This window comes from Pteronotus mesoamericanus, unplaced genomic scaffold (genome assembly GCF_021234165.1).
Source record: "Pteronotus mesoamericanus isolate MK-2021 breed Mesoamerican mustached bat unplaced genomic scaffold, CSHL_Meso_final contig_20, whole genome shotgun sequence".
NCBI lineage: Eukaryota > Metazoa > Chordata > Mammalia > Chiroptera > Mormoopidae > Pteronotus > Pteronotus mesoamericanus.
The window spans coordinates 35,299,380-35,324,988 of NW_026555085.1; the positions used below are offsets into that span (position 1 = coordinate 35,299,380).

General features: G+C 37.1%; 1 protein-coding gene across 1 annotated transcript; it reads left to right on the top strand.

Annotated features, from left to right (window-relative positions):
• Positions 1-33: 33 nt before the first annotated feature.
• Positions 34-25,363, top strand: MTO1 (mitochondrial tRNA translation optimization 1). The gene is made up of 12 exons (XM_054569626.1): positions 34-353; positions 5,090-5,289; positions 5,373-5,490; positions 7,632-7,921; positions 10,259-10,371; positions 10,475-10,665; positions 11,145-11,275; positions 11,835-12,039; positions 12,142-12,313; positions 17,772-17,890; positions 20,400-20,560; positions 22,504-25,363. Exons 1-12 carry the CDS (start codon positions 137-139, stop codon positions 22,663-22,665), a joined length of 2,079 nt encoding a protein of 692 aa, XP_054425601.1. The 5' UTR covers positions 34-136; the 3' UTR covers positions 22,666-25,363.
• The last annotated feature ends 246 nt before the right edge of the window (positions 25,364-25,609 follow it).

Here is a 25,609-nt window from a genome sequence, read left to right on the forward strand (position 1 = left end):
GGCGCACGGAGACGTGCCCTGCGCCGTGACATCAGAGCAAGATGGCTGCCTCCTGGAGACGTACTCTCGTACCCCAAAATTTTGCGGGTCGCTTGTGTCAGGTTTAAAGTCAAACAGACTCTGCCTTTCTCGAACCATGTTCCCCCTCGGAGGTTGTGGTCGTCGGATTGCGGCTTCTCTCACCAACCCTCACTTTTCGCTCGCCCGGTTCAGCGGTGACAGCGCTGCGCCCAGGACCCCGCACTTCGACGTGGTAGTCATCGGCGGAGGACATGCCGGGACCGAGGCAGCCGCCGCTGCCGCTCGGTGCGGCTCCCGGACTCTGCTACTCACGCACCGCGTGGACACGATCGGTGAGCACGGGTGGAGTGGAGCCTCGTGTATGATGCAGTCTGCAAAAAATCCCCTTCCTCCCTCCCAGTGCCTGATGGGGGTATCTTATTCCCTCTCCCAAGGCTAGCGAGGATCCTACTGTATGGTTTTAGCCTGATTTGTGTCTCGCAGAATCAGGCGGGTCCCGGTCAGAAGTCTTCTGTGGACCACGGATTATGCTTCTGCTGACAAAAGTCGTTGCTTGGGGGATGTGGTGGGGCGGTGCCTTGGAAAGAGGGAAACTAAGAATATTCTACGTACTGATAGTTTCTTATTTTATTGTTGCCATTTAACCTGAACTAGCTTGTTGCTTTGGGTAAAGAGCAAATTACCATTGTTGATCTTTTATTAAACGACTATTGTGGTTTTTCTCGAGATTTTGTGAAACCCTTTTGAAGAACGATGCTACCTTTTATTGCATTCTATATTCTACTGGATGTTTGTTCCCTCTTCTTGTGCTTAGGATGCTACAGTGCTCCCCGCCCCCCACCCGATGAGGCAGTGGTTGGACGTCCATAATTTGTAGCAAGACCGCTCTCTTGCATCAGGATAAATGCTAGCTAAAACACTGTCTTGTAAATTTTGTGTTCCTATGTCTTTCCTCCTTCATTTTGCTTAAGAGTGAGCAGTAGTTAAAATATTAACTGGGCTAATAAAAAATTGTGAGTAAGTCACATATTTATATACCGAAATACTTTTTAAAAATTGCCATCCAGATCGTAACTGTGGAGAAATACATACTGTTAATAGTGATTCTTTGGAGAGGGACTATATGATTACCCAAAAGATTACACTTCGCTTGTTATACAGTATTGTTTATTGTACTGCCTTGCAATAATAATAACAAAAGTCTAATAAAAAGTATTGAACTAAGATGATCATTATGTACTTCTGTCAGGGATAAAGAGATTCTCACCAAAACTCATATATTGTCAACAAAATATGATACAAGTTTTAAAGTACATTTCAGAGACAATAACATGAGATTAATAAATAACAATTTTATCTTAAAATCAAAGTTTCATTTTTTTAAGATAATTTAATACAGTGGAATATTAGGTATTTCTACTTGGCCTTGTAAATACAGCTTTGGCGTAGGAAGTTTAACTTCTATAAGAATACAGAATGCAAGAATTGTCCTGTTATTTTTCAGTCATATCATTTGCCAATATTGAAGTTAGAGGCAGAAAGTCTTCTATTTTATACTAACTTGGAAAATAATGATTTTTGGCAAACTTATTTTTTGCCTTTCACAACCAAAAAGACAAGTCTTATAAGCCTGTTGATTCTCTGTTGTATCACCTATGCATTAAATTGTCCATTAAAGAGGTTGTTAGACTTTCCGAATTTTATTCTCGGCTCTACTGTGTATTATCTGTGTGACCTTAGACTAAGGGACAATTTATTTAAGCCTCAGTTTCTTTCTCAGTGAAATAGAAATAATAGTACCACTTCATCAGGTTGCTGTAAAGTTTAAGTCAGAAAATAACGTGCAACACATCTAGAATAGCACCCGATCCACATTAAGTGGTTAGATATTAACTATTGTTTTACCATGAGCTTTTCTACATACCTGACTTAAATTCTGTAGTACAGTGAAAAATGCACTGATTTATACATTTCTACTACCACTGACCACCCCAAGTACTGGTAAGACACTTGGGATATTAGTAACCTCTATTTAAGAGACAGATGACCAATAGATCTCCTTATTCCAACTCCAAATTATTGGGAATGAAAGCTGACTTCCTCAGTTGTATATTGATAAAGAGTTTGAGGACTAAGCAAAAGAGAACAACATGGCCAACTTTTATGCCTATAAGGAGAGCGCTCAACATTGATACATGTACTTCTTTGAGAAAAAACTTTCAGCAACTTAAAAAGATGAGGATTTCTTTGCATTTGACTTTCACAAATGTAAATTTTATAAATAGGTTTATAATATAGTACACCAGATCAATAAAGTGCCTATAAGTTGTCTAGTTTAGCGATATAATAAAGTGGTGGAATTTCAGTAATTTACTCCTGGTGTTTAGGGTTTTGGTTTTTGTTTTTCCTTCTGTATATGAGAAGACTCATTTCTGGGGATCAAGGTTTGAAAAACTGTCACAAATTAGTGGGATTTGGAGATTTTTGAAAAATTAACTGATATGTAATGGAAGTTAAAAACAGTCATTTTCCCTGGCTGCGTAGCTCAGTTGGTTAGAGCATTATCTTGATAGGCCAAGGTTGCAAGTTTGATCCCTGGTCAAGGCATATACAATAATCAACCAATGAATGTATACAAGTAAATAAGTAGAATAACAAACCACCTTTCTCCCTCTCCCTCCTGCTCTCCCTCTCCCTCCCTACTTCCATCCCTCCCTCTTCCTCTCCCTTCCTCACTCTCTAAAATCAATCAATTAAAAAAAATTTTTTTAAACTAAGTCATTTTCATGAGTAGCAGTATATAAGACAGGGATGGTGTAGGACCCAGACACATAATTTAAATATGTGAAGCTAGATGGATATAAAACATCCTGGAGTACTGGGAATAGTGGTGAACTGGAAAATAAATTCCCATTCATTGTTTTATTTTTAACAAAAGCCTTATGTGTAGTGAGCAAAATATCAGAGGCATACCACTGGGTTATCACCTCTAATCTAAAAGTATCTTCTCTTAAAATGAGAAGAGGGTTATTTAAGAGTTGCACAGAGTCATAGAAAAAAAAATCATACTTAGTGATATCATTCCACATTTCTATATATTTATATTTTGGTTACTTATTCATTAACAAACGATTCAGATGTTTTAGGTGTGATCAAGTTACTGTGTGTGGTGTTTTTTCTAAACGAAAAAGTCCTTGTCTGAAATATCTATAGTTGATATGATCTGGGAGAGAGGGAAGTGTGTTGAGCTGTATAAAGACATAAGATTGGACCCAAGTCACTAATTGGGAATGAATTACCTTCTCACTACTTATTTTTGGTATTTCTTGAATAAAATAATTTAACATTGATATGTGAAAGAATATGTTAACTTAGAAACTCAACTGCAAATTGGTTGCTCTCATATAAACTCCATGGTAGAATAAGTATTCACTATTTATGCTTATTGATTTTATACACAGTGTTTGGAACACTTTTCTAAGATATCTATGTAAGGATACTTCTATAAATAATTGTATTTTACACATTTGAGAAAATAATTGTAAGAATTTTTAATGGTGCTAATGAAGGAAAATTATTGATGATTAAAAATGTAAAAAAAAAAAGAAATGTGATTTTTTTTTTTAAAGTAAACCCCAGAAGCAAAGAATATTTTACACTGACCTGGAACATAAATTAAAACGATTATTAGTAAATGTTATTTATTGCTTACTCTAGTCCAGACACTGTGCTGATTACTTTAGATACACTATCTCATTTTGCAACTAACAAATTCTTACTCAGTTTAAACAAAAAGGAGAGTTTCTTTTCGGGCAAGAAATCTGCAGGCCGATAAACTGTAAGGTTGGTTAATTCAGCCCTGTCACAATGTCTAAAAATCCCATTCCTGCCACATCTCCATTATGCCAGGCTTCATGTGTCTTCACACTAGTTATCCTCACGAATGCAAAGTGGCTGTAGAAGTTCCAGGTGTTACATCCAGGTGTGACAGCTTTCAGCAGAAAAATGGATATTTTCCCTTCCTGTATTTCTTTAAGGAGAAGAGAAAAAAAACAAAAGCTTTCCCAGAGACTACCCCACCCCGCAACAGCTTAACCCCTCACGACTTATTTCCTTCCAGTCAACCAGACACTGGCAATAGGTATAGGATTACTTTATTTCCGTCAATAAAGATTTACCCCTAAACCGAGTTTAGGTCACAATCCCTAAACACAAAACCTCATGGAAAAGAGTGTTTACTTAAATAAAACTGTGATTATATATCAAAGGAAGGAAGGAAATAACCTACTACAGCTATCATCCCTATTTTTAAAGTAGAAAAACTGAGGTACTAAAAATTATATAACTTGCCAAAGTCACAGAGCTTGTAAGTGGTAGATGTAGGAATTGAGCCAGATCTCTCCCTCACCCCCAACCCAGGCGCCTAATCCCAGAACTGTTCAGCCTCCCTGTGGAGACCATAACGGTTGGTGGAGGGGAGGGGAGTGGGGGAGGGGGACTTGATCGTGGCTGCAGTGGACCTGCAGATGTTGACATAGCTTTCCTACCCCTCCAAAACCTCTGAGGTAACCACATGAGTTTAGACCTCCAAGAAGACAAGGGGGATTTAATGAAAAGATATGAAATATGGTCTCTACTTTGAGGAAGCTTATCATTTAATTCTTTCTGTAAAATAAACAAAAAAGAAAACAGCAGATGGCATTTACAGAAGACATAATTGATTATAACAGTGAACCAGTGGCAAAGGACTTCTTACAAGTGTGCTTGAATTGGGAAGGCTTCATGAGGTCAGGATTTCAAAAACACATTTTAAAGGAAAAGGAAACCTAATGGAATAGTGAAAACATGCACCAAGGAAAAGTTTGAAAGGAAACTACAGGTAATGTTTGTCTTGCAGAACGCCCCAAATAACTCTTGCATCCTATTGGGACTTCGGAATTTTTAGTGTTTGTTCCATGGTTTTTACTTTTTATCACATGAGAAGATTCTAGTCACTTGTATGGCATTTCCCTATTAAACCCTTGCTATTGCAAGGTGCTGACATATTTATTTTGTCTGTTCTCTTTAGGTCAGATGTCCTGTAATCCTTCCTTTGGTGGCATCGGAAAAGGGCATTTAATGAGGGAAGTTGATGCTTTGGACGGCCTATGTGCCCGAATCTGTGACCAGTCTGGTGTACATTACAAAGTACTAAACCGCCGCAAGGGACCAGCTGTTTGGGGTCTAAGAGCTCAAATTGATAGGAAACTTTATAAACAGAACATGCAGGTAAGAATAGGGCACGGAAACCATAGAGATTGGATTGTGGTGATCGTTAAACTCTTGTTTCAATTTGCATTCTCTTTTGCCAGAAAGAAATCCTCAATACAGCACTGCTCACTGTTCGGGAGGGAGCTGTGGAGGATCTCATTCTCACAGAGCGAGAACCTGAGCACACTGGGCAATGCCGTGTCAGTGGTGTTGTTTTGGGTATGCACTACTTAGAGACACTAACAACAGCATCAGACTCTATGCAAGCAATTTATTTTAGAGCAGAGGATGGAAAAGTTTTTTTTACTTATTCTAGGAAATGTTGTGTTTTCTCTTCATGGTTGGGAAAACTGTTTAAAAAATCATAAATCTCTTTTCATTTTGGACTTTGCAAAGCTTAGTTATGGGCTCATCGGTACATGTGTAGAACTGTATCTGCTGCACAACTGTGTCTTTTTCTCTTGGCTTTTCTGTTTCACCTTTTATTTTTCTTAGTTCTGAAGATGCTGTAACCAACTGAGCTACTTGGCCAGGGCTAATGATCGATTTTTGAAGTTTCCTTCTGATCTATGCATTATTTTCTCCAAATTTCTTTAATTCTCTTTATTTATTTGGGCTCTTTATTTTCATGTACATGACTTTCTTCAAGTGTCTGGGGAACTTTGGTTGTCTTTTTAGAATTTTAAAAATGAAGCACCAAAACACTAATTGGAAGATTTGTGAGTGCCCAGTTAATTTTATTGCTTGGCTGACTCTCTGCTCTGGTGATTAGGGACCAAACTGGCCTCTGCGTCGGGGACTCCCAAATGTCGCTGTCCGTTAGTTCTCAGCACGCCTGGTGGCATTCCGGGAACAGGATGGTACGGGGAGCTATGCTGGGGAAGCTCATCATTTCAAATACAGACCTAGACTTAATTTCCCTGTCACAAAACTAATTTGTATTCTAGATTTATTAATTTTTTTGAATAGGGAATGCATATACATGCTAAACACTTCCAAGGGGACAGGAGAATATACAGTGAGAAGGTGATCTCTCTCATCTCATCGCTCAGCCAAGTAGTTTTCCTCTTCCAGAGCATTCTTAGTTTCCTGTGTAGTCTTTCTATCTGTGCATATATATGTATCTTCATACGTACGTGTGTGTGTGTGTTGTTTCACATAGCAGCATATTATACACACTGTTCTGGACTTTTATTTTAACCACTTAGTCTGTTTGCAGTTTGGGAGCTATGTTCCTTTCTGTGTTTTTGTTCTGGTGATTACCTCGATAACTATGATTTTATGTAGTGTTTAATCTTCTCTTTCTTCTGTCAGTGAACAGTTACTAAATTAGTTTTATTTTCATTTCCTTTTTTCTCTCCTTGCTTCTTCAGATTTAATAATATTGTATGTAGACCTTTAAAACTTTATTTATGCTTTTATTACTTAGTTTCATCTTTGAATGCTATTTTTTTACCCTGTCTGTATTTTACATGCTTAGTAATACAATATTTTATTATAGTATAATGTACATAAAGTAAAATTTGCCATTTTAGCCATTTTTAAGTGTACAGCTCTGTGCCATTAAGTACATCCACAGTGTTGTTCAACTGCCACCACTAGCCATTTCCAGAACTTTCTCATTCTGAATGGAAGCTCTGTGCCCATTGAACAATAACTCCCAGTCACCCAAAGAATAAACCTAAATTTTCCCGTAAGGAAGTCCATCTGCAGATACAAGCTTTTTGTGTAGATTTCAACTATTTCTTCTAGTTTCATCCCCAAGCTTCATTCCTACACTCCTCAGCTCTCATTCTCAGCTGCCCAGTTTCTGGGCTTTTTTTAGGGCAAATTAGTCCATCCTCATTGGTGTCTTCTCTTCAGATTCTTGGTTTCTGGCTTCTCCCCTATGCTAGATCACTTATCACTCTTTCAGCCACATTCTGTCTTTCAAAAATATTTTGAAATGTCTCATCTTTTGACAAGTTCTTTCCCATTTGTTGTCCTTGCAGTTTTATACTTTTTTGCTCCTTTATTTTATTTTCTTGGAGTTTGAGGAGGGAGAAGGGATCATGTGAGACAGCCTGTCAGATTTAACCAGAAGTCTAACGTTAATTAATTTTCAAAATTGACTGATTTAATCATTTTCAGTGCTGGTATAATTCTAGGAACATGTGCATTGGTGATAGCACATTATGTTCTCCCTCCCAGCTTTCTTGGATACTAGGGATTGATAACGTTTAGCCTTCTTACTCTCATAAAGTTATTTCTCAAGTTCCTAAAGAGAAAGTTTTCCTGTAATTCTAATGTAAAATAGTCACATTCTAATTTGATCTATGGTATTAATTGGAACGTGATTTTTACTCCTTTCTGTCGTTTAGTGGATGGCAGCAGAGTATATGCGGACAGCGTGATTCTGACTACTGGGACATTTCTGAGAGGCATGATTGTGATTGGACTGGAGATGCATCCGGCAGGACGTTTAGGGGATCAGCCTTCCATAGGGTTGGCTCAGACTCTCGAGAAGTTGGGGTTTGTGGTGGGAAGATTAAAGACTGGGACTCCACCCCGAATTGCCAAAGAATCAATTAATTTCAGCATTCTAAACAAGCAGACACCAGATAATCCACCAAAACCATTCAGCTTTATTAATGAAACAGTGTGGATTAAGGTAAGATAGTTTACGAAAATCTGGCTTTACAGCTAAATATTGACTATTTACAGAAGGGTATAACCTAAGCCTGCCTTCTTTCCTTATTCCCTCCCTCCCTCCCTCCTTTTCTCTCCCTCCCAACACCCACCCTTCTTGGTAACAATTAACTTTACATTATTATTACTCAGGGTGCAAAATAAATGATCTTTAAAAGGATTAGCTAATTTGGCTTATTGGGTCATTTTACCGTATGTTCTTAAATTTCATTACTTCAATAACTTTGCTTATTTAAACTTTTTGAAACAATCTCAGACCTACAGAAAAGTTGCAAGACAATTAAAACAGTATCTTATAAACAATTGAAATTCACCCATTGTGAATATTTGACCATATTTCTATCTTCCTCTAGTTATATAAAATATATAGTGTAAAAAGTAGTATACACATTTATTCTCCTTCCTCTTTTTTTTGTCTGAAACATTTGAGAGCAAATTGCAAAGATCATGACCCTTTACCCCTAAATACTTTAGTCTGTATCTCAGCTAAGCATAAAAACATCCTTTACGTAACTTCAATGCAGTGATGAAATTTAGGGAATTTAACATCGATGCAGTAGTGTTGTATAAAGTCCATGGTCAGATTTTGCTGACTGTCCCAATGTTGTCCTTTATAGTGCTCTTTTTTTTCCCATCTAAGATCATATATTGCATTTAACTGTCGTTTCTCTTTAATCTGAGTTTTTCAGCCTTTCATTATACTGAAATTTTTTTAAGAATACAGGTTACTTTTGCCTGTATTACTTTGGAATATGATAAAAAATTGTGTTTTTAGAATTAAGAACTAATAACTTAAGGTCCTAGTTTCATGTGTGTTATCCTAATGGGTGGCTTCCAATATATTGTGTTTTTAAAAAGTCACTTTTATATTTTTGCTTTGGGAAAATGTAGATTTTGATGGTACTATCTTTTTTTATATATATATAGTAATATTTATTTTTTTAAAGATTTTATTTATTTTAAGAGAGAGAGGAAAGGAGGGAGAAAGACAGAAAGAAGCATCAGTGTGTGGGTTGTCTCTCACGTGTCCCCAAATGGGGACCTGGCCTGCAATCCAGGCTTGTGCCTGACTGGGAATTGATGGTACTATCTTGGTATGTACATTTTAAAACTTCTATTATAAAATTTTAAGTTTACAGAAAGTAGAAGAAATAATATAATGAATATGTGTCCCATCACTCAGCTTCAATAAATAACATTTTTTGGTATTCTTGTTTTATTTTTCCTCAATACTTTCTAATTGACGAGTTTAAGCAACACTCCCAGACATCATACCATTTCACTTATAAATACTTTGGTATATGTCTTTAACAGATAAAAACTTTATAAATATTAACTACAATACCACTACCACACCCAACAAAACAATATTTTTTTTAAACTTTATTTTTTGAGAGAGGGGAAGAGAGGGAGAAAGAGAGGGAGAGAAATATGAATGTGTGGTTGCCTCTCACACACCCCCTGCTGGGGACCTGGCCTGCAGTCCAGGCATGTGCCCTGACTGGGAATCAAACCAGTGACCTTTTGGTTTATAGGTTAACACTCAATCACTGAGCCACACCAGCCAGGGCTATAATTTCTTAACATCATGCACTAGTCAGTGTTTTAGTGGCTTTTGTTACATTAAAGTATTTATTTAAAATGTTTACAGTTTATTTTAAATGTTTCTTTATAATCACTTTATTTAAACCAAGAATCAAATAAGGTTCATACATTGCAGTGGATGCTATGCCTTATAATAGTTCCCCCTCTTTTTTATTTTTTGACATTTATATGGGGAAGAAATAGTCATTAGTTCTCTAGATCCAGCATTCTAGATTTGTCTGATTTCATCCCTCTGATGACTTAAACATGTTTCTCTAACTGCTGTATTTCCTATAAACTGGCAGATGTAGAGGCTTGCTCATATTTAGGTTCATCTTTTGGGTTGTTTTTGGCAAGATTATTTCATAAGTAGTACTTGGCATTATGCACAGATTTAATGTCTATAAAAGCAAGTTCAGCCCTGTCTAGTGTGGCTCAGTGGATTGAGTGCCAGCCTGTGAATCATAAGGATTGCCAGTTCAATTCCCAGTCACGACACAGGCCTGGGTTGTGGGCCATGTGCCCAGTTGGGGGTGCATGAGGGGCAACCACACATGGATATTTCTCTCCCTCTCTTTCTCCCTCCCTTCTCCTCTCTCTAAAAATAAATAAATAAAATCTTTTTTAAAAAAGTAAGTTCATATTTTGTATACAATGTATTTGAATAAGATGCAAACTAGTATAAAAGCAAAAGTAACTAATTCATGTGTTTTAGCCAGAAGATCAGCTGCCATGTTACTTGACTCACACCAACCCTAGAGTGGATGAGATTGTCCTTGAGAACCTTCACCTTAATAGTCACGTTAAAGAAACTACAAGAGGACCCCGGTAAGGACAAAATAACACTGCTCAATAACTTCAGGGAACGATGCCAATCCCCTTTTCTCTGTATCATTGATTTTTTTTTTTTAACTTCCATGTCCTCTTCTAGATACTGTCCCTCCATTGAATCAAAGGTTTTGCGTTTTCCAAACCGTGCACATCAAGTTTGGTTGGAACCTGAAGGAATAGATTCTGACCTCATTTACCCCCAAGGGTTATCTGTGACACTACCAGCTGAATTACAGGAGAAAATGATCACATGCATCAGAGGCTTGGAGAAGGCTAAAATGGTCCAGCCAGGTAAAGAAAATCACATCTGCCCCGTTAGCGGGAGCTCAGCATTGCCTTAGCAGACGGTGAGATCTTGGCTACGGTCATGGTCGCTTAGAGCCTCACAATTCAAAGCCCAATATCTGTGCACTTAAAATAGCCTTAATCTTTTACTCGGACTGGTGTGGCTCAGTGGATTGGGCGTCCTCCTGCACACAGGATTGCGGGCTCAATTCACTGTCCGGGCGCCTGCCTGGGTTACGGGCCAGGGCCCTGGTGGGGGGCATGCAACAGGCAGCTAATCGATGTTTCTCTCACACGTCAACGTTTGTCTCCCTCTTTTTCTCCCTCCCATCTCCTCTGTCTAAAAATAAATAATAAAATCTTTTACAAAATAAAAATAAAATAATATTCATTTCTGAAGAGCATTGAGTGATAATCTTTGCCTCTTTACCCCAAGTCACATCCAGCTCTTTGTACTTACTGTGCATCATTTATTCTTTGGTCAGGCTATGGTGTTCAGTATGATTACTTAGACCCCCGTCAGATCACTCCTTCTCTTGAGACCCATTTGGTGCAACGGCTCTTCTTCGCTGGACAAATAAATGGCACTACTGGTTATGAGGAAGCTGCAGCTCAAGTAAGAGATTGTTCAAACATTAATGTAAATGGAAAGGGACTATTTAACTGGTATTCCTCCTTCAAATGTTTGTTACAATAATTATATAGATCTTAGATACAATTCATAACTAATAGGAGACTTGCTTTTGCTTCAGGATATGTGGAGATGGCTACTGTATGCAATAGGATTTTAAAAACACTTTGGCTTTATTCTTTTAAGATGACTTTATTGAAAGTGATCATATATTATTCCTTTTAAGTGGGAAGTTATATTATTTTTACTTTTAAGTGGGAAAAGGCTAGAAAAGTTTTATAGGTGGAGTTTTATGTAAAAAAGGTTATCCCACCTAGCCCCTCAGGAATGTATTTTGAAAACAATGAATCATAGCATTGTAAACTAGTACATTACCCATATTCTGTTTTGAGTAAGGTTCAGATTTTCTGCCTCTAGTCTGTCCCTTCTGGGCAGTGGCTGCTTTCGTACTGCCTCTTGAGGTTTTTTTCTAGCTAGTGTTCTGAATAGGACAGCTCTTTGTTCAGTTTGAAATGGCCTTTTAATCATTTCAGTCCTCTTGTAGGGTGTAATAGCTGGAATCAATGCAAGTCTTCGGGTTAGACACAAGCCTCCTTTTGTCATTAGCCGAACAGAAGGCTACATAGGAGTCTTGATCGACGACCTCACCACACTGGGCACCAACGAACCATACCGAATGTTTACCAGCCGAGCAGAGTTTCGTCTGTCACTGCGCCCTGACAATGCCGACAGCCGCCTCACTTTCCGAGGTAACTCTTCACTGAGTCTGCCAACTAGGTTTACTCTTCTTTCAAACCTCTCCCATATTCTCTGAAAACTTTCTCATTATATTCTCTCCTGCACTCTTTCAGGGTATAAGGAAGCTGGCTGTGTGTCCCAACAAAGATATGAAAGGGCTTCTTGGATGAAGTCTTCCATACAAGAATGCATTTCTGTGCTAGAATCTATTGAGTTTTCAAGTTCTAAATGGAAAAAGTTAATTCCTGAGGCTACTATAAGTACGGATAAAAGTGTGCCTCTCAGGTATGCATTTTTAATAGAAACCTTTCTCTCTCTTTACAGAAAAATGAGATCATTTCAGAGACACATTGCCTGTAGACTCCCTATATACACATTTTAAAGGAAGCTTGCTTTTGGCTTCTTTTTAAATTCCTTTCAATGTAATTTTTCTTTTTATTTAGTTTTAAAAATATTTATGATTCAAATTATTATTTTTACTCTGTATACACTTTTCTGTGGCTCCCATTGAATTCTTCTGGCTCTGCTAAGATTTAGAGTTTACAAACCAAGAAATACAGTTACCTGCTAGCTTTCTTTTACAGGCATGGAGCAACTGGGGTGGTCTCACCTTGTCTGTGAGCTGTATAACAAAGAAGCTTCTTTGATTAAGCAGAGTGTTATAAATTCTTTGGATTTACTTGATGTGTCCCTTGTTACATTTTAGGAGGGGGTGGTTCTTGTTTTTATCATTCTGGTTACATGGGCTCTTAAAGGATATTAATATAGAGTTTTTTGATTCAAAGATATGTTTCTAAGGACCTTTATAGAAAAGTTCGCCTACTTCACACTGATTTTTCCCATTAAAAAAAAAAGTAAGCTAATAAAGAAGGAGTGGGTCTCAGAAGGTATAAATATCCAGTTGTTATACCTTAAAAGCACACATATGGGGCATTTATCTTGCAACTGTATTTCTAGTATAGATTTTCCCTTTCTTTTAATCTTTATTTTCCTAGTGAGGGATTTTTTATGAACATAAGTATACCCATTTTAAGGCTGCTTATCTGTATTTTATTATCTCTAATCTTTCCAATGCCTGTCTCCTTAATTGACAGCCTGGCAAAACATGTCCTTTGGCTTTCATTTCCACATGGTATTTTATTGTTTACAACTTCTTTTTCCAAGTTTTCATTTTCATGGGAATTTCTCAAAGCACTGGCACCTGTATTAGAGGATATTATGCAGTTTTGTAATTATAGTAACAGTGGTTATTAAAGAATCTGCATAGTAGTCAGCCATGTCAGAGGATCTCATTCACAGCAATAACAGCTTGATTTCCAAATAGGGGTGCTGGATATATTTGTTTACTGACTAAGTGGTAGTGCTATAAACATAGTTTATAATTGTAATCCACTCAATTTTCCAGCAGTTTGTTTAAATTTAGGAGGGCTCACATTATTTCAAACTTTGCACAAAGAATTTATAACATTATGCTTTGTTTTGGTCAAAAATGCACTATTTCAAATTTATATAATTAGAATTTGCATTAGATGTGACTGATATGTCTTGAGGTCATAGTGAAAGCAGGGGAGTGATTGTTTTCAACAGTTTAAAATGCTAATTGATGCAAAGTTTAAAATATGTAAAAGCCTACAATCAAAGCTATTTTGCCCAGCAAGGCTATTGTTTAAAAATTGAAGGAAAAATAAGGGCTTCCCTGACAAGAAGAAGCTAAAGAAGTTTCTTAACACCAAACCAGCACTGCAACAAATGTTAAAGGGCTTGCTTTAAGATGAAGAAGAAGAAAAAGAGGAAGAAAAAAGAAACAGAGGTAAATAGTTTAACAATACAAGGGCACAAAATACGTATCTATCAATAATCACCTTAAATGTAAATGACTAAATGCTCAAACCAAAAGACATGCGATAGCTGAATGGATAAGAAAACAAAAACCATATATGTGTTGCTTCCAAGAGACCTACCTCAGATTGAAAGATACACACAGACTAAAGGGATGGGAAAGGATATTTCATGCAAATGGAAAGGAATAAAAAAGCTTGGGTAACAGTACTTACATCCCTCAAAATAGACTTTAAAACCAAGGCTATTGTAAGAGACAAAGAAAAGCATAATGATAAAGGGAACAATCCAACAAGAGGACATAACCCTAGTAAAGATTTACATACCCAACATAGACGCACATATATGTAAAGCAAATCTTAATGGACATAATGGGAGAGATCAGCAGGAATACAGTCACAGCCAGGGACTTTTACACCCCTTTGACTTCAATTGATAGATCTTCCAGACAGAAAATCAACAAGGAGACAGTGGCCTTAAACGACACGCTAGATCGAATGGATTTAATTGATACCTTCGGAGCATTTCATCCGAAAGCAGCAGAACACACATACTTTTCAAGTGCGCATGGAACATTTTCTAGGACAGACCACATGTTAGGATACAAAACAAGTCTCACTACACTTAAGAAGATAGAAATCATATCAGCCATCTTCTATGACCAGTATGTTATGAAATGAGAAACCAAGCATAAGAAGAACACTGAAAAACATGAATACATAGAAGCTAAATGACATGTAATTAAACAATGAATAAGTCAACAATGAGATCAAGGAAGAAATAAAAAAATGCCTTGAAACAAGTAAAAATGAGAATGCAGTAATCCCAAATCTGTGGGACACTGGGAAAGCAATCCTAAGAGGAAAATTCTTAGCATTATAGGCCTATCTCAAAAAACAAGAAGACACTCCAACAATCTAACTTTACACTTAAAGGAACTTGAAAAAGAACAACAAACATAGCCCAAAGTGAATAGAAGGAAGGAAATAATAAAAGAGCAGAAATAATCGAATTGGAGTCAAAAAAAATGATGCAAAAGATCAGTGAATCCAAGGGCCAGTTCCTTGAAAAGATGAGCAAGATTAACAAACCTTTAACCAGACTCATCAAGGGAAAAGATAGAGAGGACCAAAATAAATAAAATCAGAAATGAAACAGGAGAAATAACTGACACGAAAGGAATAGAAAGGATTGTAAGAAAATATTCTGAACAACTATATGCCAGCAGATTGGACAACCTGGACAAAAATGAATGAATTACTAGAAACATACAGTCTTCCAAACTAAATCAAGAAAAATCAGAGAATTTAAATAGACAGATGAAACCTAGTGAAATTAAAGCAGTAATAAAAAAACAAACAAACAAAAAGAAACCCCAAAAACCTCCCAACGAACAAAAGCTCTGGGCGGGATGGCTTCACAGGTGAATTTTATCAAACATTCTAAAAACTAACACCTGTCCTCAAACTATTTCCAAAAATTAAGAGAAAGGAAGTCCCCCAAGCTCATTTTACAAGGCCAGCATTATCCTAATTCCAAAACTAGGTAAAACACACTACAAAAAAAGAAAATTATAGGTCAATATCCCCAATGAACATAGACACTAGAATTCTCAACAAAATACAGAAAACCAAATACACAATGCATCAATACACAATACATCAAAAATATCACACACCATGATTGAATGGGATTTATTCCAGGAATGCAAGGTTGGTATAACATTCATAAATCAAAGTGTGATTCACCACATAAAGAAAATGAAGAATATAAACCACATAGTCATGTCAATGGGTGCAAAAAAACCTTTTCATAAAATCCAGCATACATTTATGATAAAAAGTCTCAGCAAAGTGGGAATAGGAGGAACATACCTAAACATAATAAAGACCACATATGACAAAGCCACTGCCAGCATCATATTCAACGGGTAAAAACTACAAGTGTTCCCCTTAAGATCAGGAACAAGACAGGGATGTCAGCTTTCAGTTGTCTTATTCAACATAGTATTGGGAGTTCTTGCCACAGGAATCAGAGAAGAAGAAATAAAAGGAATCCAAATTGGAGAAGAAGAAGTAAACCTGTCTTTATTTGCAGATGACGTGATACTGTACATAGAGAACCCCAAAGATTCCACCGAAAAACCACTAGAATTGATAAATGAATTCAGCAAAGTAGCAGGATACAAAATTAATATCCAGAAACCAGCTGCATTTTTATATGCCAGTAATGAACTAATGGAAAGGGAAATTAAGGAAACAATCCCATTCACAATTACTTCAAAAAGAATAAAATACCTAGGAATAAACCTAACCAAGAATTTAAAAGACCTGTTCTCAGAAAAAATTAAAAATATATAAAAGGCTATCAATTTTATATTTTTACCAAACTTCTCCCATGAGTGACTATTTTGTTAAGGTGATTTTTTTGTAACAGTAATGTAACCAAATGCTTTTCTTTTTAATTTAGGTCTTTCCCTTTAGGAGGACGCAAGCATGATCCCAGTCTCCATGTTTGATTTCAGTAGAATAGAATTTATTTATTTTTTCCTTTTTAAAAAAATGTTTTTAATATTTTGATTACAGTTCACTATATCAAGCTAAACAAACAGAAAGTTGGTAAAATACTTGGATTGCTTTTGCTGCATATATGCCAGGCTCTGTGCTAAGCATGGACAAGTTGAACCAGACTTTGAGCCACTATTTTAACCAGAGACATACACAGGTGCATGTGCACACACATTTCTTGTCAGGATTGTAAGGAAACCCATTGATGTATCAGTTAGCTCAGAAATTATCTTGTCTTCTATTGAAGTATGAGAACTTGTCCTTTCTGTGCCAGACCTTTGGACTCGGAGGCTTACACTCGATTCAAAGCACATCTTGAAGTTTGGAGCTAAGAACAGCTCCAAGTCTTGTAAACAAATGATTTATTGATTTATTTATTTTAAATAAATTAGATGGTCATGGGCTTTTCTTCAAGGTCTCCATCCTGCAGATTCCAAGGTAACTCTTTTCTTGGTTAGTCATTAGGGGATATGTTCCACTATGTTCTCTAATTTTTGAAATTGACTGTCATTACCCCTTTGGAGCTTAGGGTTCTATGATTTCAATATAGCTTATGTGATGAGGCCTCTGTAGTTAGTTGTCCAGTTCCTTGTGGGGAGAGAATTTCTGGCCTTCCTCAGAGCTGGCTTTCTGAGGAACAGATGAATCAAACACCTGCAAAGGGTGCGAATACATGACAGAATGAGCTACAAAGAAGGGTTGGTGAGAGGCCTGGAAAGACTAGGGGCCCCTGATGGGCAGATCTGACTTCCTATTGACTTGATAATTAATTGGTTTAATTGGTTTTGGGTAGACAGAATTTATCAAAAAGGCATTCTATTAAAAGAGGGAAAGATCAAAGTAAACAAAAATAAAATGAATTAAGGCAGTAAATATAGGGAAACTGTACAGATCAGTGATGTCTTGTGAGAACCAAACAGAAAGAGAGAAACTACAGACTATTTTGCAGTCCTGGAGCAAGCAGGAGACCCCCTGCAGCTGGTTCTGAGGACACAAAAGAGTGACTCATTTACAGAACAGGGGCTTAAATGGTATGGCTTAGATGTAAATTCTTAGGAAATTCAATCAAACCCTTGTAATCAGAGAATATTCTGTTCTGACAAAAAAGGTCAACCTTTACCAACAATTCATTTCTCATGATAAAGGAAAGGAGAATCACACACATCTTACTGAGGTTCTACTGTGTTGCAGATGCTTCCAAGTTCACTGTACTTGGAGAAAATTAGCTATCTTTTGATATTATTTATTCTGAGATTATTATCTCCAAGGAATTCTGTTCTTAACCTGTCTTATATGATATGAACCCCTCTGTTAATGAAATATTTGTGTATTTGCAGAGCTCTAGATGTTCTGAAATATGAGGAAGTTGACATGGAGTCATTGGCCAAGGCTGTCCCAGAGCCCTTGAAGAAGTACACTGAATGTAGAGAACTAGCTGAAAGACTGAAAATAGAAGGTAGAAACTACGTTTTTTACTTAAGATTCCTGTATACTCCCTTTACCATTGGTAGAAATTATGAGTGGACATCAGATCCACTAAGAGCTCTGTTTAAAGAGGAGCCATCGTTACCACAGGGCCAGCGTAGTCTCAGGCTCTGTGCTGTGTGGGCCCCCAGGCTAGGGGCACTGCAACACATGTGAGCCCGTCGGGCATGCTGGGCCTCAGGCTCCGCCCCGGACCCACTGAGTGGGCATCTGCGTTTTAACAAGATCCCCAGGTGTTCAGTGTGCACATTGCAAGTTTGGGAACTGCTACTCTAAAACTCTCCTTTGAAAGAAATACTTATTTTTTATAATTTCCTTTTACGATTTCCCCATAGATTTTCTCATAATGAGAAAAATAATACTGTGTTTGGCCTTCACAATGTACTGGAATACTCTACCACTAACAGATACATACTTTGTATCAGGAAAGAAACACAGAGTCCACCCTGCACATTATAGCACACAGTGCGCTCTCATACTCTGGGCCAGTGCGTTGACCATCAAAGCTACAGATGACTTTGTAGTTTCACTGCATTTTTAAGGTTTTTCACTATGAAAAATTCCAAACATAAAAATACTGAGAATAAGATCATCTTCTGTATTTTGACAGAGGATGTTTTTTTCCTGGAGTGGAAAATTATGTGGAGAGAAAGGGAACAGAATGCGATGGGGAGAACAGGAGGAAAAGTTGGGGGGTGATGTGCTCTTTAAACAGGAAGGGACTTTCAGCTCCTTGGGGCCCAGCGGAGGTGGTGCTAATGCTTCATTCCTTCCAGCAGTGGCACCTTCTGTCAGTTCCAGAGAGGTCTGTCACCTTGCTATGCTTTGGCTGCCTTTTAGGATGACCCACACGGTGCCTGCCGTCCCACCATGCAAGTTAACAAAAGTTGAGCAACGAAAGGAAACCCAGCTAAACTCTCAAATCACTCTTTCCAATGACCAGACACCAGTAGTATACTAATGTGTAAGAAGTAATGTTGACCTTTTATTTCAGTATCATGATTTCTCCATTAAATAAAAATTACTGTATTGAACATCTACACTCTTAGCACCTGGGTAAAGGCGATTAAATTCCATGTTTTAAACTTGGCTTGTAATTTAATTTGTCCAATAAATCACCAGGTTCAGGTTAGAATAATCCAGAGTAATCATCTTTAACTTGTTTGTAGACAAAGACACTAATTTGTGTCTTTGGCTTAAAAGAAACCACACTAGGTTAAAATATGACAGCTATCAGTGGTTTTCAAATCACTTTGCAGATCCTCCACTAGACAAGTTTCTTGAGGGCAGAAGTCAATTTCAGAGTCTTGTATTATCTCTCATGTTTTGCTCTGTACTTACTTGAAAGATTAATTAAATATACTTTTAACACACACACACGCACACACACACACAATTTTCTGTCATTTATATTCCATGATTCCCTGCTGAGTCTATTCGTGAGTCATAAAATTGTATTACAATTACAATTTGTTGTACTAAATCGTTATATCACAATATTGTATTAAGACCTTTATGTGCATTATTTCATTTGATACTTAAACTGTCCTGTGAAGGACAGGTGTTAGCATTATTACAGAAATGTGGTAACTTGCCCAAGAACACACGACTGGTGAGAGGCAGAGATAGGATTTGAACCTAGGTTGTCTGACTGTAAGGCCTGTGCACCTCACGACTACCCTCTGTTGCCATTAAGATCCTTAGAACATATCTAAGTCAGCCCTTAGAATTTCTAGATAAAGAAGCTAAGGCCCAGAAGGATAATGACATGCCCACAGTCAGAGGATAATTAATTGGCAGAGCCAGCCTCAGGGCTGAGATTTTCTGGCTGCCAATGCAGTGAGGGAGGCAGGTGCTACAAAACCTTTAGGGAAGACTTGCTTTCTTGAACAGGACAGGATGACCATCTCAATTTAGGTTTTAAAACGGGTTTTGAATTAATTTTTCTTAGAACAGAATGCTTTAATTACAAAATAATGGCTGGATTATCTTTCCAACTTCTGAATAAAATGTTAGTTAAATTACTTAAATCACGTATTATCATCTAAAAAGCTTTAAACTTTCTAAAATTATAGCTTACATGTTCATAATTCAGAAAACCTTTTTCTTGAAGAAACATCTGAACTTTAGGACTTAAAATTCAAACACACAGCTTGTTAGGGAATGTTCCATCAAAATTTGCACTGAAAAGGAACGCAGTTTCTTTTCTTACTTTTAATTTCCAAACTTTTTGAAATGGAAAGGACATGCAGTAAACTACTAGGCAGCATGTTGTAGTTAATATGTAAGACACTCCCTCTGTTTATTTTAGCTTCAGTTGCCTCATCTACAAAAGGGAACACAGACCCCACCTATGTCATGGTGTTGAGATGAGGGTTGGATGAGATAATGTATGCAAAAGCTTTTTGTAAATTGTAAAGAACTATAAAAATGTAATACATTGATATAACCAGAATATCATAACTAATTTTGTTCACCAGCCACTTATGAATCAGTATTGTTCCATCAGCAACAAGAAATAAAGAATGTTCAGCGAGATGAAGCTCTCCAGCTGCCAAAAGACCTAGATTATTTGACTCTCAGAGATGTATCTTTGTCCTCTGAAGTTCGGGAGAAGCTACATTTCAGTCGCCCGCAGACGGTGAGAAAATGGGCAGTGGTTAGGAGCAGGCCATTAATTAAGAGCCAGTGCTTTAATTTTTTAAAAATCTCGAGTTGCCATGGCCACATAATTGATGTTTTATTTCATCATAACAAACTTAAACTCTTACTGTCAGTATCTCTTTCTGTGACAGATGTCAATATATTTTTATGAGAGATGGAAAAGCTTAGTGTAAATAAATAACCAGAAGTTAAGAATTCGGTTGATTATAATTTGATGGTTTTCAAATCACTAACTGGATTCCTCTCTAGGATTTGATAATGTGGCCTTTGCAGCTACCAGGAGAAAGAAGGGAACCAAAGAGGTCCGCCACCCCATGCTTTAGCCTAAGAGTGTTTATATGTGTACATGCAAGTATGCACGCATGCATGTGTGTGCACACACGCGCACATCTATAAGCATCTATAAAAAACTTTATAGTGTGTAGTGTGAGCCTCTAGTGAGTAGTTAAAGACTGATAGGCTGTAAGTATTGATTCTAAGACGTACATTTTAACATCTCTGAAAATGAGTTATACATTAAAAATTGGTGGTGTCTCAGTTTAATGAGCAGTGTTGTTTTGTTTTTTTTTATTTTTTTAATAATGTTTATACAGAGTTTTTTAAAGATTTTATTTATTTATTTTTAGAGAGGGGAAGGGGGGGAGAAAGAGGAGAGAAGCATCAATGTGTGGTTGCCTCTCGTGTGCCCCCTACTGGGGACCTGGCCTGCAACCCAGGCATGTGCCCTGACTGGGAATCGAACCAGTGACCCTTTGGTTCGCAGGCTGGCACTCAGTCCACTGAACCACACCAGCCAGGGCTGTTTTGTTTTTTTTAGTAGTGGGTCATAACAAATATATAATTTATAAAAATTTTTTAAGTGATTTTAAAAGGGAAGAGTGAGTTCATCAATATAATATGCTATTCTTAGGAATAGTCATCATTGAAACCAGGCAAACAAACCTTAAATTTTATAACTCTGTACATCCTATGCATTTTGGGTTATGTTTTTATGGACAGTCACAGGCTGTATTGCCCAGGATTATGGCCAGTAGCCAAATGGACCATTTATATTAATTGAAATAAAATAAAATATAAAATTCAACTCTTCAGTCATACAAGGCCCATTTCAGGAGCTAAGCAGTCACATGTGGCTAGTGGTTACTATATTGAACAGTGCAAATGTAACAGGAAATCTTCATTATCACAGAAAAGTCAGTGGAACGGCACTGGTCATTAAGAATTCACAACCCCTCATCCGCAGTTCTAAAATATAAGAAACCCTGATGAATGTCTGCTGCAGACTCATTTGGTGACAACACTGACCTGAACTGGAATGAGGCTATTTAGTCTTTATACCACTTAGAATTAATATTCATATATTTCACTGTAAAAATACAACACAGAAATATTAAGTATACGGTGCTGCCCAACACACTGGGGATGTTACATTAGGGTTTTTTTAAAAAGACTTTATTTATTTATGTTTAGAGAGATGAGAAGGGAGGGAGAAAGAAAGGGAGAGAAACATCGATCGGTTGCTTCTCATACACACCCCAACCAGGGACTGAACCTGCAACCCAGGCATGTGTCCCAACCAGGGATCGAACTGGCCACCTTTTGCTTTGCTGGACAATACCCAGCCAACTGAGTGAGCCACACTGGTCAGGGCAGTTATATTAGTTTATTTAAAAAAGAAAGTAGGCACTCTAACATCTGTTAGTTGTTGATCTGGGACAAATCATTTCAATTTCTCTAAGCCTCAATTTTTCTATTTTTTTTTAATGAAGATGTTAATAATCACATTTTATTTATAGAGTTATTTAGAAAATGCATTAAGATAGTTTTTCAAATATTTTATAAACTATAATATACAAATTGGTATTGGGAGGAAGATCTTGACACAGCTCACTTTTTTCTTCTTGTGGTTTTAATTCGTAGATTGGCGCTGCTAGTCGTATACCTGGAGTGACACCTGCCGCCATCATCAATCTGCTCAGATTCGTGAAGACCGCTCAGCAAAGACGGCCAGCTATGCATGAGTTGCCCAAAACTGATCAGCATTTATGTGATACAGAGAAACTTGAAGAGCAACAGTTATAGCTTTCTAGTCAAAGAAGACTTTTAATTAATATAAGTGTATAGATAGTAGATAAATATTTGTATTTAGCACCTGTTAAAATAACCTTATTAGTTATTATGGCGTTGTCATTAATTTATGAAGAAGCCAGAGATTATCATTGTGCTTTTTGTGTATCTGAAAAAATAAGCTCTTAATTTACACTCTTTCTCTCAGGTGCCCTAGTACAATGAGCCTATTAATATAACTTTGTGCAAAGTTCATGAAAGAGAGGTAATGGACCTAAAATGAAAGCTGGAAAAAAAAAACACTTGAAATTTGCCTTTTCATAAGGACTTTGTCCATTAAATATACCAAATTAAAAGTATTATCTTTCAACTTCTGAAAGTTAGCAGTCTTCTGCTTGTTTATGCTAGGTTTGGAGGTGATTTCAGAGCCCTCAGATTTTTAGGGCTAATAATTTGAAACTGTACAAAATTATCAAGGGTCATTCAGCTAATTTCCATTGTTGTAATATGGAGAGTGAAAGTTGACTTCTAAAATGTATGTACTTCTACAGGAAAACCTCACCAGTCTTTGAACTATTGAATGTTCATTAATCCCTGTATCATAGAATGATTGGGAATCATCATGGTTTCCTATCATCCACAATGTGAAAAACTTCTTGGTAACCTGGTTAAGGCAGAATAAAGTAAGAGAGAATAAAATAAAGGTAGTTATTTTATATCATACAATATTTTTTTAATGAAACTGTCATGGCCACAATTTCTTAACATTGAAGACAAATCTAATAATTGGTGACTAGTGTTTCCATGTTTTGAAGTTAGAATTGACAGAGAAATGAGAATGATGTCAGCATGCCTTTTCCTTTCCAGGACTTCCTTGATATGTAGTCACAAGCTCAGGGTGAGATGACCAGCTGGGCCCTTCGGCTGGCTCCTTAGATACCTCAACCTTTCTGGAGAGACTAGAGGATGAATACGACCAAGTGGGCCATTAGGCCCTTCTTGGCCCTGGAAATGCCCACTAAGATCTCTTATCAGCCTAGAGACACTCCCGTGTCAGCTTCAGGCCAAAGCAAATAACTAAGATAGTTCTGAGAACCCCGAAGTCACTTTGACTGTGGATCTAGATGTTAAGCCTGATTATGAGTTGGGGCAGCCAAATATCTTGCTGTAATTGTATATGGTCACTTGTTACTCTGTTTTTATGGATTTGTTTCATCTAACTTTGGTCTTTCCATAAAGCAGTCAAGATCAGTAGCAAGTAAAAAGTACTTGTAATGCTGGATTATTTAGCAGTGATGAATTCTTTTTGATACTTGATGCAGTAATCGCAAAAAATATTAACTTTTAGTTATGGCAGAATTAGTTATCTGGGCAGAATTCTTACTGCAGAGATGATATTGATTACAATAATTGTATTTTTTTTATTGTTGTTCAATTACAGGTGTCCCCATGTTTCCCCCATTACTCTCTCCTGCCCTACCCAACACCCTGCACTGCTTTTTTTAAAAGAAGGTATTCAGTAATTGTTGAGCATTAGAAAAGAAACCACTATTTTTGAACTTGTTTTTCTGATTAAATACAAGAGTAAAAGCAGTGACTGGAGTGCTTATTGAATAGAATATAGCAAAAAAATTATTTTGAGGAAACAAAGTTCCTAAATGCTTTGACAGGTTCTTGACAGCTGCACTTTGGGGCTAGTAACTCTACGCATATAAAGAAATTTAGGTTTTGTAATGCAGTTGCGTTACAATAGGAACTCAGTGAAAAATGTTAAGGAGAACATTTGTTATAAGCTCTGCCATTGAGCTTAGGATGTGAAACTTCTTTAAATCTACAATTTAAAATAACATGTTAACGTATACAAAATTACCTGACCTGAAAGAATATTTTGAAATGGCCCACCTTCTGGTCCTGCTAGCCAGAAGTGCTACAGACTGTAGAAATCGGCTAAGAATGTAACCTCACTCAGGCCAGTCACTCCATAAAAATCCCCCAGCAGTGACTACTCAGCATCCAGCAGACGGTGGCCACACTTGTGATTTCCTCTGCCCACCACAGACCGCATTGCCTAGTAGTTATAAAAGCTAGGTACTGAAGTTCATTTCAACAGAAACGCCAAAATAAAGGGAGGAAACAGCTAGGAGATGTTAGCATTTGTAAAGTTATTGGGGGAGGGAGGGAGGATGAAGATAGGGACCTATGCTAAATTAAACCATCTGGCCTCGAATTATAAAGTTTCCTTATAGCCAAGAGTTTGGATTTTAGTACTGATTGTTTTAAAATATTTTGTAATTTTTGAGTTTCAACCAAGATTGGAATAGCCGTGGCTTTTCCACTTCAGAAATACCAACTTCGAGAAGGATACCCTGTTCAAGAGAAGTGGTCAGAAATACCAGGAAAGCCACCAAAAGCGACTAGAGGCTCCTTTGGGGCTGGCAGAGCTGCTTATGCTGGAAGGCACACAGCGAAGATAAACTCCTTTTAGGCTTCCTCTTCACAGTACTTCTAGAGTTGCACTTAACTTCATTCCACCTTAATTTTTAATACCTCTCTTACCCTAACGTCGTGACAAGATAAAAGCCTCTTGAGTGCAGGCAATGCCATAGATGTACACACTTAGGTCATGCTTTTTGAGAGAGTGAATGAATATTACTAAAAGCAAGGGATGGCAAAACTAAAACTTAACTGAATGAACAATAAACATATTAATGACACAGACACTAAGAACTGCTTGCTGTTGTGTCTGCCTTTCTTTTTCTCCATAACTCTCCCATCCCCATTCTCTACGGCTTCATTCCCTCCCTATCTTCTTATATTGCCCCAGCTTTTCACTGCTCCTGATACAATAGTAAAGCGTAGTTTTACAATATTTATATATTTAATTTTATTTAACTTAAGCAAATTTTTAGTATTTCTGAATTTAAAACCCAGATGAAAGACACAACAGAGTAAAAACCAA